Source organism: Cornus florida, unplaced genomic scaffold (genome assembly GCF_030987335.1).
Source record: "Cornus florida cultivar Cherokee Brave unplaced genomic scaffold, ASM3098733v1 CherokeeBrave_3.0.0_Hap2_Chr10, whole genome shotgun sequence".
Classification (NCBI taxonomy): domain Eukaryota; kingdom Viridiplantae; phylum Streptophyta; class Magnoliopsida; order Cornales; family Cornaceae; genus Cornus; species Cornus florida.
In genome coordinates, this window is record NW_026775580.1 from 112,096,808 (window position 1) to 112,110,966 (window position 14,159).

The following is a 14,159-nucleotide window of genomic DNA, read 5'->3' on the forward strand; positions in this document are numbered from 1 at the left end:
ATAAACAAGAAAGGCTGTATCATCATCCAACATTCAATTTAACAAGTCACTAGAAAAATTAATGGTGACCCATTAAACCAGCAATTAAATCATAATTTTTCTTCTCTCTTCTCTCTCTCTTCAATTTCGCATCTCTCGCATATATACCCTAATCTCTAACTTCATTAGGGCTTTGTGAAGAAAAATGACTATACTCGTCTATGTCATGGTGTATTGTTGAATTGGGTCTTATTTGAATAAAGAAGACAATAGAAATAAATAGATAATTTGAAAAGTTTGATGGGTCATTGAGAAGGAACAAATTTGAAAGTCTTTTAGGGAGAGATATGAAGCTAAGGGATTGTGGCAGTGGAGGGGTGGAGGCAACACAGAAATGATGGCAGTGGAGAGGTGGATAGGACAGTGAACAGAAAGATGGTGGCAGTGGAAGTGGAGAAGCGAGTAGGACAATGACAGAGATGGAGGAATTTTGAGAGAAAAATAAGAAATGGTTTGGATGAAATAAAGAAGGGTTTGGATGATTATTTGAGAGACAAAAGATGTGGAAGGGTTTGGATGATTTTTTTAGGGTAAAGTAGTCTTTTTAAAATGATAGAATTTTTCATTTAATGAATGAGTGAGTGATGTGGCAATTTCGGATCTTATTCGGTGATTAAATTCGGTTACTGTAACATTACTCTTCTTGTTTTCTGTTGTCAACTTCTAAAAAGGCAAAACGAAAAAAAAAAAAATCGCGTTCAATAAAATGTTTTTGTTTTTCTATAATAGAAAACGTTTTCAATTTTTGTGAATAAAAGAGAAAACATCAAAATAATGTTTCTTATATTTTCGGCACTGTAGCGCAAAAACATTTTCACTAATATTACTGCACAGTCACTATTCATTTCAAATAAAATTCATATTATTTATGTTATATACTAAGTTGCATATTAAATGTTAATAAGAATATATATTTTTAATATAGAATAAATTAAATATTGTATATTACTTTCTATTTGATAAAAATATATTTTAATATATAATATATTAAATAATAATGTAAATTATTTTTTGTGACAAAATAATTTTTGATATAGAATATAATGCTATTAAATTATTAAGCAGTAGATATTTTCTATTATTATATATCATATCTATATTATATTATATGTAAATATTAAATTATAATTAATTTACAATATTATAACACAATATATATTTTATTACATATAATATATATTATTTAATATTTTTTATTCATAATAAATTATCATATGCTAAATATATTATATATCACATAATAAATGTATACATCATGCATATACATATATTTATATACATAATTGGTGGGAATGTTTTTGTCTTCGTATATCTAATTTTGTACTTATAATGTATTGAGTATTTTTAAGATTTATACTTTTAAATTAGATTTTCTAGATTTATGGCTTTTTGATATTAATGGAAGCAAGTGTAATGCCTGAGTGGGTGGTTAGCTCCCTCTATCTGAGAGTTCGTGTTCAAGTCATTTATCCTCCCCTCTAATCAATAACTCTTAAAATTATTGCCATGAAAAAAATAAAAAATTTAAAGAATATTATGTTCATTTTATAACAAATATGTTATATTACTAAACACAGTTATTATTTTATATTTTTAAATATGTGACAACAACAAGTATTAATAAATATTATTTTTGTTTTTTATTTTCACTTGAAAAAACAAAATTATGTTTATACTTTCTTAAAATTGAAAAAATAAAAAATCAAAACGTCACCAAATGCAGTCAATGTACAGCTTATTTGTAATAATATAGTCAAATAATACACACTCTCATTATTATTTGAATGGAGTGTCCTGCCATTAAAAAAAAGATATTGATTTCATATAATAATATAGTCGAATGGAAACTCTCATTATTGTTTGAATGAACATCTGGCATTAGAAAAAGACATTGATAATATCATTTGGAAGTCTCAATTATCTTAATTCTACCTACTACTACACACCACGACATCAATCTTATTCTATTTTTTTCTAATAAAACTAATGTGTCAACAACATAAAAAATAAAATAAAAAACATGAAAATTTTGTCCTTATAGAATTAACAAATATGTTATAACTATGCAACAACTATATTCGCGCCTGCACCAATTTTAGTCCAACACCTAAACCGCAATTTCAAGTTTCAACGATTTACTATTCTTGTAGATAGAGTTAAATAAATAAGTATATTATAAATTTTTCATGGATAACAATTTAGCTATGATTAGCCATGTCAATATACCCAAATTAAATTTTTTTCAAGGTGTACGTAATGAAATGGATTCAAATATATCATCCTAAGAGCAACTCAAATGGCTGCTATTTGGGCTGTTATTTTCAAAATATAATGGGTTATTCAATGACATGCCAAATGAGTTGCTAAAATATAACTTTATCAAATATTATGCCAAATATAACATAACATATAACTATTATCAAATCTGCTATTACTCTCTTCTCTCTCGCATAGGCTGTTAATTTGATGTTGTGCTTGTGTATATATGTGTGTCAGTTATGCTTATATATATATATATACACATATATGTTAGTGTTGTGTGTATATATATGTATATGTCTATTGTGTGTATGTACATATGTGTATCTATATATCTGTTGTGCTTGTATATATATATATTATATATATATATATACTAGGAAAAGGCACGTACATTGCACGTGGTAATGTTTTGTAACTTATAGAATTTTTGTTTTCATATACATATTTTTTTTAATTGTTGATTTGAACCTTGTAACAATAAACCTTACAAAAACTTGCAAAAAAATTAAAACTTGTGGTAGAGTTTTATAAAAAATAGGTTAATTCATAATAAATACATAAATATAGGTTATATGTGATAGAGTTTTATAAAAAATAAAATAACTAATTTGTGGAAGAGTTTTATATAAATTATTTTATTTTGTTCAAATATATTCTTGTCTAATTAGATTTTATTTTATTAAAAAATTCATAATAAATAGATAACATGATAAAGTTTCATAGAAAAAAAAACAGTTAATTTGTGGTAGAGTTTGAGAAAAATTATTTTATTATATATATCAATTAATAAATATTTTTTATATCAATAATTCGAGTCTAATTAGATTTTCTTTTATTAAAAAATTCTTACTAATAAATAGGTAAATATATTAATTTGAATTTTGTTAGGTAGATTTTAGAGTTTTATAGTGTTTTTTTTTTTTTTTTTTTTTTTTTTTTTTTTTTTTCATTTTTTATAAAAACTCTTTTTTATATAAATAAATAAATACTGAAACTCTTTGGCAGAGCTTCTGTATTTTATATAAAAACTATTTTTATATCAATTAATAAATAATTTTTTATATAAATAAATAAATACTAAAATACTGGTAGAGCTTTGTATTTTACTCTGCAATTCTGAATTTCTAGAATTATCAATTTTTGTACTCCTTCCTCCTTCCTCTATGCCTCTATTTATAGGCTTATTGGATTAATAGGATGATGACATGTATTCTCTCCAAATAATGACTGGGCCGGCCGGTTATATTGTGAGAATTATCCATTTTGAATAGCTATTCTTTTTTATATCAATTAAATTTTTTTTTTTTTTTTGTAATTGATTTTATTAGATAATTTTTAGAATTTTATAGAAGCTATTTTAAAAAAAACCTTTTTATATCAATTAGCAAATATTTTATTGTGATTGATTTTATTAGGTAATTTTTGAAAATTGTATAGAAACTATTTTTATAAAAACTATTTTTTATCAATTATTAAATATTTTTTATATAAATAAATAAATACTGAAATACTAAAACTCATAATAAAAGCTAATTTGTTATATGTGATATAATTTTAAAGAAAATAAATAGTTAATTTGTGATAGAGTTTAGGTAATTTATGTTAGAGTTTTATAGAAACTCTTTAAAAATATCATTGTTTAATGTGATAGAGTTTTATTAAAAATAAAACATCTAATTTGTGGTACAATTTTATATCAATTATTAAATATTTTTTTAATTAATAATTATTGTCTAGTTATATTTTCTTTTATTAAAAAACTCATAATAAATATACAAATATGTAATTTGTGTTAGAGTTTTATATAAACTCTTTTAAAAAATTATTTAATTTTATTTAAATATATATCATTGTCTAATTAGATTTCCTTATATTAAAAAATTCAAATTAAATAGATAAATACATATTATATGTGATTAAGTTTTAAAGAAAATAAAATCGATAATTTGTGTTAGAGTTTGATAGAAAATCTTTTCTTTTTTTCCTGTAAAAATATTTCTAAAAATTTCATAAATATAGGTTATATGTAATAGAGTTATATAGAAAATAAAATAACTAACTTGTGATAGAGTTTTATATAAATTATTTTATTTTGTTTAAATATATTCTTGTCTAATTATATTTTATTTTATTAAAAAAACTCATAACAAATAGATAATATGATAGACTTTTATAAAAAACAAAACAGTTAATTTGTGGTAGAGAAAAAATTATTTATTTATAGATCAATTAATAAATATTTTTTATATCAATAATTCTTGTCTAGTTAGATTTTCTTTTATTAAAAAATTCTTAGTAATAAATATGTTAATTTGAATTTTAATAGGTATATTTTAGAGTTTTTTATTATTATTATTATTTTATATATAAAAACTCTTTTTGTATGAATTAATAAATATTTGTTTATTTGTGGTAGAGTTTTAGAAATTTATTTTATTTTATATATCAATTGATAAATATTTTTTTATATCAATAATTTATTTTCTAATTATATTTTCTTTTATTAAAAAAATCTTAATAATAAATATGTTAATTTAAATGTTATTAGGTAGATTTTAGAGTTTTATAGAGTTTTTTTATAAAAACTCTTTTCATATGAATTAATAAATATATTTTTTATATGAATAAATAAGTACTGAAACTCTTTGCATATTTAATAATAGTATAGATAAAAACTCTTTTTATATCAATTAATAAATATTTTTATATATTAATAATTCTTGTCTAATTAGATTACCTTTTATTAAAAAAAGTCATAATAAAGGATAATTTGTGGTAGAATTTTAGAAAAATCATTTTATTTTTTATATCAATTAAAAAATATTTTCTATATGAATAATTCTTGTCTAATTATATTTTCTTTTACTAAAAATTTTATAATAATAAATTGATAAATAGGTAATTTGTGTTAGAGTTTATAAAAACTCTTTTAAAACTTCTTTTTATATCAATTAATAAATAATTTTTTATATTAATAATAGTTGTCTAATTAGATTTTCTTTTATTAAAAAATTCATAATAAAATAGATAAATAGGTAATTTGTGTTAGAGTTTTAGAAAAACTCTTTAAATATATATCTTGTTCTAGTGTGTTAAAGTTTTATTGAAAATTAAATAGATAATTTGTGATTGAGTTTTATAGAAATTATTTTTATTTTCTTTAAATATACTTGTCTAATTAGATTTAGTTTTATTAAGAAACTCATAATAAAAGCTAATTTGTGATAGAGTTAAAAAAAAAAAAAAATTTATTTTATTTTATATATCAATTAATAAATATTTGTTATATTAATAATTATTGTCTAATTAATTTATTTTAATTAAAAAATTCATAATAATAAATAGATAAAGGAGTTAATTTAAATTTTATTAGGTAGATTTTTTTTTTATTATAAAAACTCTTTTCATATGAATTAATAAATATTTTTTTATATAAATAAATAAATACGTACTTACATACCGAAACTCTTTCCATATTTAATAATAGTATAGATAATTTTTTTTTTATATCAATTAAATAGATAATTAGTGACAGAGTTTTATAGAAATTATTTTATTTTCTTTAAATATATACTTGTTTAATTAGAATTAATTTTATTAAGAAACTCATAATAAAAGTTAATTTGTGGTAGAGTTTTAAAAAAAATTATTTTATTTTATATATCAATTAATAAATATTTTTTATATTAATAATTATTGTCTAATTAGATTTTCTTTTATTAAAAAATTATAATAATAAATACTTAAATAGGTTAATTTAAATTTTATTAGGTAGATTTTAGAGTTTTATAATTTTTATTTATTTATAAAAACTCTTTTCATATCAATTAATAAATATTTTTTTATATAAATAAATAAATACTTAAATACTGAAACTCTTTGCATATTTAATAGTTGTATAGATAAAACTCTTTTTTATATCAATTAATAAATTTTTTTTATATAAATAAATAAATACTGAAACTCTTTGGCAGAGTTTCTGTATTTTACTCTGGAATTCTGAATTTTTAGAATTCTGAATTTTTGTACCCCTTCGTCCTTCCTCCATGCGTCTCTTTATAGGCTTCTTGGATTAATAGGATGATGACATGTGTCCTTTCCTGATAATGACATAATCATAACTGGGCCGGGCTCGTTATATTGTGATAATTATACATAAAAAAATAACTATTTTTTTTATATCAATTAATAAATATTTTATTGTGATTGATTTTATTAGATAATTTTTAAAGTTTTATAGAAACTATTTTTATAAAAATTATTTTTATATCAATTAATAAATATATTTTTTATATAAATAAATAAATAAATACTGAAATACTGAAACATTGAAATACTTTGTACATTTAATAATAGTATAGATATGTCAGTGTTTTTATTTATTATTTTAATAAGACAAATAAGCTAAATAAAATATAAACAGTTAAAAAAAAAAAAAAAAATGGTTGTTGAAAATTGTAGTTGGGAATGGTAGTTGAAAAATATTAGTTGTTGTGTCAAAAAATAGCATTTTTGATTAAATGCACCATTGGAGTAGAATTGGTAAAATATAATATTTTGACACTATAGCTCATCTTAAAATATAGATTTGACATGCAAAAATGATATTTTGCATTGGAGATGATCCAAGAAGTAGAAAAAATGTAAAAAGGAGGAGAATAAAATATAGACAGTAGGATATAATGTATCACAAGTAAACATATTAAAAAAATATATAAAATTAAATAAAATCACATCAAATAATTATTATTATTTTAAAAATCCATTTTGCACAATAACACTGAGAAATTAATGTCAATTTTTCAATTGGTTCCATCAATTAACAAAGAGCAATTGCCGTCAAAAAAATAATTTCTCTTAACGAAATCAAATAAGCGATTCTATAATCACTTGAAGATTGCATCACATTTTATACATAATCCTTTGTTTATGAAATTTTCCTAAAAACTCATTGTGCCTGTAAATTCACCTAAATTGATCCCAATTTGTTTTAGTATAATACTAGTACTATTTTCTTCACAAAATAAATCTATAGTTTTAACTAATCATTTCATTGTTGTAATTATAATGAAATGAAACTCACCAATCTATCCAAGGTGGGGGGTGTTCGAGCCCAATAAAGATAAAATATAGTGAGTGTTGAACTTTTATTTTAAAAAAATTTAATGGAAAAATTACTCCCAAATTGCTAGGTAATACTGATCCATAATTGCGGAAGTAATAGAATTGATTTCTGTCAAAATAAGAATATGAGTAGACAACAAAATAATAAAAGTGGCAAATAAACCTCACAAGTTTTATTTAAAAATCAATGAGAGAGATACAAAGAAAGGCCACCTGCCAAAGGTGGTCCTGAAGTGCTGAATAGGGCATGGGCTTAAAACTCGTATCCTCTCTTTCTCCCTCTAAAATTCGATTCTACCCAGTACCCATTAACAACCATATCGCTGTTCTCAATCTAAATTGACCAGACAAATCAATTGGATGATGTTGAGAGTGTGGAAATGGTACCAGAATTGCTTGTCGGTTCATCCAGTGAAGACCCAGGTCATCAGCTCCGGATTTCTCTGGGGCGTTGGAGATATCGTTGCCCAATCCATCACTCACTCTACTGCCAAGAAACATCTTCAAATCTCTGTGAGTACCCGTTATTCGTATCCCCATATTTTCCTGATTCGAATGTGCAAGTGTGTGTGTGTGTGTATATATATAAGAATTTGTGCACATATACACGCACATACATGCTTAGGTTTATTATTAAAGTATTGGGTGTATGCAATAACGGAAAAAGAGCAATTCTTTCAATCTTGTGCAATTTTTATCTCCAATGATACTTTAAATCCTCCCTGTATTATACCCCAGCACTTTTAATCTTTTATTAGCCTTTATTCCCTTGAACACACCTATATCTACAGTGCTTGTCTAATTGTGAGTAAGAAGTTGAAGGACTTCAATCAAACCTTGCTTGGGGGTTACTCTAAAGATAAGGACAGCTTTTAGAAAAGTATTATTAGAGATGTATGGGAATCTGGAGGTGACTGAATGTCTATAGAGGTTATGAAGTTGCATGGTGTTTGTTTGTGGAAGACCATCAGGGCTGGACCAGATGATTTTATTTAAAATTTCTGGTTCAAAGATGGAAATGGCATCTAATGAGCTCTTGGAATTACATTTAATGTGGGACTTTAGTTTTGGGGGGACATTTACCAGTATAAGATAGTTGCGAATAAGGAAGCTTTGGTGGCTGACTACTACTAGAAATCACAGAGCAGAGTATTGTGGGACGCAATGATTAGGAGGATTATTCATTATTGGGGGATGGAGGGTGAAGTTGTGGGCTTGATGGGAGGATGTGGCTTTGGGGTCCTACGAGGAGTGGGATGTCTGAAGTTAGGTTGGCTTACAAATAATTGGTGGGAGACTTAGATGGCTAGTTCCCACAGAAATGAACTTGGGCCTAGGGGCACTAGAGCTTAAATGCTAAATCTGAAGCAGCATTCTTTGCTTGTATGGTGGCACACTGGGAAAGCTTCACATAAATAATGTAGTCAAAAGGAGAATATTCCTTCCAAATTGGTCTTCCATGTTCACACTGGCTGATATGCTTGGTGGTTGGAAGAGTGAGACAGTAGAGAGTAGGAAAATATGATGTGAAAAACTGCTTCACTTTATTAGAAGTGGAGCATGTGGAAAGAGAGATTGTTAGATCATTTGCAAATGTGGAATTGCCTATTTATATGATAAGCAAGTATTTTGAGTTTCTATAGTTTTTAAGAAGAGGGTGGAGCTGTTCATTGTTCCTTTTTGGATTTTGTGGATTATATGGATAGTCAAGTTTTATCTCAGTGACGGACATGTTTTATGTACTTGTGATTTTGGGGTCTTTATTTATAGGTTCCCCCACCTTTGGTCCTTTAATGAATTTGTAATCTACCTATGCACCTCAAAGTTTTTAAAAGTAGATGATTCTATCTTGGGCTCTAAGCTGTGTACATTGAGTTGCACAATCTTCATTAGTTGGTAGTAATTATACCTACATCTCCATTGCTATTATTCCTGATTTTCTTATAACATATTAATATTTTGACATGCATTCTGATAGACCTTCAGTGGTCTCATTGATATTATCTGTTATAAGTGGAATTCAGACTGCATGACTTGCATTTGCCTTCTTTTACATTAGCTCAAACTTCAAGTCTGCATGGACTTGTTTGGCTTTGTACCTATACAAGATATTTAGCATCTGGTAAAAGAGGATCCTTTATTTTGAACCCAAGGCAACATTACTTAGTTCTGGTCTGGTCTATGCCGGTAATGGTGGGGAAGATTGGAGATAGACTTTGTATTTGACATTATTTTTGTACAAAGTAGCTGTTTTTTTCAGCCGGAGCTGTTACCATTGCACCGATATATATATATTTTTTCTAATAATTAGTAGCTAGGTTGAGTCACTATGACATTCAGACAGTGGGTTGGGATGGCAATGGGGCGGAGTTAGGGCGGGTTTAGCTAAACCTACTCTACTCCGTTAGAAATTTCGTCATTCCAACTCTGTCCCTATTCTAGAACAGGTTTGTAGTTGGTATACCATCTTCGCTCTTACTCCGACAGACAAAGTATCAACTTCGCCCTGCGTACTTCATTTAATTGCGGGGGTGGTGCGGGTTATACCACTTTTATTATTTTGTAAAAAAAAAACTAACCCAATGTGCTCAAATTGGGTTGATAAATAAGCTAACCCAGCTTTTAAATTAGGGCTAAAATCTGAAAACCCCCATATTGTTTACAAAAACTATCTACTAACCCCCTCAACTACAAAAACTATCATATCACCCCCTCCCTGTTAGTTGACCGTCAAAAATTAACGGAGTTTATCACGTGCACCCTATATTACATTATAAGTCTAAAATACCCTTATTCTATATAGTCTCTACAGTTTCCTCTATTTCTCTCTCACACCCAAACACACCCAAACACAAAGACCTCATCACAGGAGCTCTAATCTTTGCTCTTGCATCATCTCGTCATTGGTGACTTCTTCGTCTCAACATAAATAGACCCCATCCGTAGAGCAAGTGGTATTTCTCTTATGTGGCATGGTGGGGAGGATGATGTTGAATTGGATTTCCCCCTACCTAAGCTTACTCTTCTTCGGACTTGGTTGTTACAGAACGTTAGCTATAACTCTTATGACCATGACTCGGTATAGCCAGAAGTGACTGCGGCCTGAACCCAAATCTTCACAAAATGGAAAAAGGAAGAACTTCTTGAAGAAGGTTAATTTCGATATCAAGATTGAACTGCATCTTCTTTTGTAATGCTTGCATCTATCAACAACCCATTAATCAGATTATCAGAACTCATGTTTTACATCAAACAGAACACAACCCATATCGGATTTTCCTATTTACCAGTCCACTCGCTGTCGCCCCTCTCCGAACGTTGGCGTCGATGAAGTCAGTAAAGTTGGCGTCGATGAAGTCAGTAAAGTTGACGACTTCGCCCCACAACCATCAACATGACGACGACAACTATATCAGTTGATTGCGAAGCCGCCGGTGAAGGCAGAGCCGTACCGGCACCGTCGTCGTGGCGGTGGTGGCATTGCTTATTGCCACTGCCACGTGGCTGCCGCTCGTCTTCTCTGGGACCACCATACATCGCTGGAACCATTTTATGAGCCGGGAAGGAAGCCCTAATGGACCCGATGAAGACGGGCAGGAAGAAGGCCTAATTCAGCGTTCGTCGGAATGTTGTTCCGGCAAACGTTCCACGGCGTAGGAATTTTTAATTCCCAGGTTAAAATTACGAGTCACAGGTTGTAAATTTTATACATCTTTTTTATATTTAAGAATTGATGAAATAATATACAGAAGTAATTATATAATGCGCACCTCTACAGTCTCCTATAATTATAGTAATTATATATAGTAATTATGGTAATTATATAGTAATTATATATATAATTATATGTAAAATTATAATTATATATAATTACTATAATTGTATTTAAATAAATATTAAAATATTATTAAGGGCATTCTTGTCATTTTGCAAGAACTTAATGGTTCTGTGACGGAATGGGGGCAATGTGATAGTTTATGTTATATCAGGGGATTTTTTAATACTCAAGGGGGTTAGTAGATAGTTTCGATAAACAACATGGGGGTTTTCAGATTTTAGCCCTTTAAATTACTAAGTAGTGAATATTAATATATTAACTAACATTTGCAGCAAATTAACAAGGGCCTTAAAAATATTAAATATATATTTTATATATATATATAAATTTTAAAGGTACATATATAATCGGGGCGGGGGTGAGGCGGATTTATTATTTAATCCGCCTCCGCCCCAAACCCGCTTCGGGTTTCTAATTATTTAACCTTACCCGCCCCAAATTCATTTAGGGGGCTACCAAATCCACCCCATTAGGGGCGGGGTGGGGCGGAAACCTACCGGGTCGAAAGAAATTGCCATCCTATGTCAGTGGGTATGTTTTCATAGTTTACAACCAAAATGCGCTCTTAGGATTTTTGTGCATTTATTTGTCATTTGCTTGTCAGTCCTGGCGATCCATATGCCATGTGTAGCTAATAAATCTTAGTCTTACACTCAAGGAAGTCATGTGAAATTGGCAGTCGTCCTTGTAAGTCTTTTTTTCTTGAATGTGTTCACTTTGGTGAATTACACACATTAACCTAGGGGTTGACTTAGGTGTTTGTATTGATAAAATTGAAAATTAAGTATAAAAATCTTAAATGCTGAATTTTAAGTGCTAATTATAAATTGATAGTTTCTTTTGAAACTTTTTTAAATATTAAGTGTTTAGTGATAAGTATATTCACCTCCACTTAAAATTTTATGCGGAATAGATAAATTACTAAATTCCGTCCCTGTTTGTGTGTCTTCCAATTCTATGTTGTCAACTATTACACAACATGCATTAGCTGTGTATGGTACATGATGGAGTGCTGTTGTATATCCCAACCTTTTTGTTGTTAAAAAGGCACCAAGGGCTTTTTGGTTAAAGTTATGACGGTCATACAAATTGTATTATTTAAATTTAAAGCAAAAACCTATCAAGTAACACGGGCATATGTCTTATGCAGGATGAATTCTTAAGTAAATGTTTTTGTTTTGTTATGTTTTTCCATTTAATTTCATTTTCTTTGGTTTCCGTTGATGCTATAGCAGCATTGGCATTTGATTTTCCTGTTTTTCTATTTTGAAGCTGATGTCAATGCTAGTATTTGACTTAAAAGTTATAATGAGCGTCTATCAATGAGTTCTTTTGCACAAATTGGGACTGAAATATCGGTTTCTTGAAGCAGGATGCAGGTGAAGAATTTAAAATTAACTGGAAACGGGTCGCTATCACTAGTATGTTTGGATTTGGTTTTGTTGGGCCAGCAGGGCACTTCTGGTTGGTTATTCCTGGCTTGTTCTATCCATTCTGTTTATAGCGTTTAGTTTAGTTTCCAGCTTTAAATTTATGAATCATCCTTCCTTTCTTTTTTTCTTTTATTTTCTTCGTAAATTACAGTTACTGTTAGATCCTTAGGTACATTATTGTGCAATTAGGGTGATAGATTGCAGATTGATTGTTTCACTTGTATTGTTTAGACTGAAGATGCATTCGCTGCACATTGGGTACTCACTTGGGGTACTCACTTGTGTGTTTAATCTGATTGTATGCTGTGTACATCCTGAGATGACATCCCAAACAGGTTCACAGAAATGAAAAAAAATGGAAGGTAAGTGGACAAAGAGCAAGTGCCTTGTAAATACTTGATACATTAGAAATGCTAGAAATAGAGAGCAAATAAAAATTTACAACATTGTGTTAATGTATACATACACATCCAATGTGACATTTTCTCAAAGCTGGAATGTTGAACGTTGTTGAAACACGAGTTTGGGTTGAAAATAAATAATTAGTTTAACCAGCATTTTTATTGAAACTTCTGGAGCTGAATGCAGATGTTTAAATATCAAATGCCCAATTGACTATAGAACAGAGATGTCTGTGTGCGCAATTGAAGGAGGAGAATTGATGGGTTATTTGTTTCCATTGTAGGTATCAAGGCTTGGACCGATTGATTAGGTTTAGGCTTCAACTACAGCCAAAGTCTGTACGATTTGTTGCTACTAAAGTTGCATTGGATGGTCTAATCTTTGGCCCCTTCGATTTGCTTGTGTTTTTCACCTACATGGGATTTTCAGCTGGTAAGAATGCTGCTCAAGTTAAGGAAGATGTGAAAAGGGATTTTCTCCCTGCGTTGATTCTGGAGGGCGGTGTATGGCCAGCTGTTCAGGTTTTGAATTTCCGATATGTTCCAGTGAAGTACCAGCTTCTTTACGTAAATATCTTCTGCTTGTTAGACAGTGCTTTCTTGTCATGGCTGGAACAACAGAAAGATGCACCCTGGAAGCAATGGTTCATGTCAGTTCCTTCTCTTAAAAAACAAGAAGGTCAAGGCAGATAATGGTCTCTGCTATCTCTTCCCTTGCGTTTTTCCTCTTCAGTAGTCTTGATGGATGATTCACAGCATTTCATTCATGTAAAACTGTAAGAAACACAAATGAAGAAAAAATAAAAATAAAAAATGCCAACTTCTCCTTTTTGTAAGATGGAATGTGGGAATGATTATGCCTACGCCATTTATTGTTGAAACCGATCTTTGCTTCTAACTCAATGATAGATACAAGCCTATTACTTTGATGGGAATCTTAATTGTTCACTGCATTCTCCTCAACTTTTCTAGTTGCTGGTTGAAAATCATATGCAAGAATTACTATTTGTGGGAACTTTTTAAGTGCTCAACTCTTCTTCCTAAAGAGATTATAGCATGACT

The 14,159-nt window shown here is 28.4% G+C and overlaps 1 protein-coding gene across 2 annotated transcripts; it reads left to right on the plus strand.

The window, feature by feature from the left end:
• Window positions 1–7,640: 7,640 nt before the first annotated feature.
• Window positions 7,641–13,933, plus strand: LOC132277202 (uncharacterized). Of its 2 annotated transcripts, none has more exons than XM_059778981.1 (3): window positions 7,641–7,938; window positions 12,633–12,727; window positions 13,382–13,933. In XM_059778981.1, the coding sequence occupies exons 1-3, from the start codon at window positions 7,786–7,788 to the stop codon at window positions 13,788–13,790; spliced, it is 657 nt and encodes a 218-aa protein (XP_059634964.1). In that variant the 5' UTR covers window positions 7,641–7,785; the 3' UTR covers window positions 13,791–13,933. The 2 variants fall into 2 exon arrangements, with proteins under 2 accessions (XP_059634964.1, XP_059634965.1); XM_059778982.1 differs by having other exon boundaries at window positions 12,636–12,727.
• The last annotated feature ends 226 nt before the right edge of the window (window positions 13,934–14,159 follow it).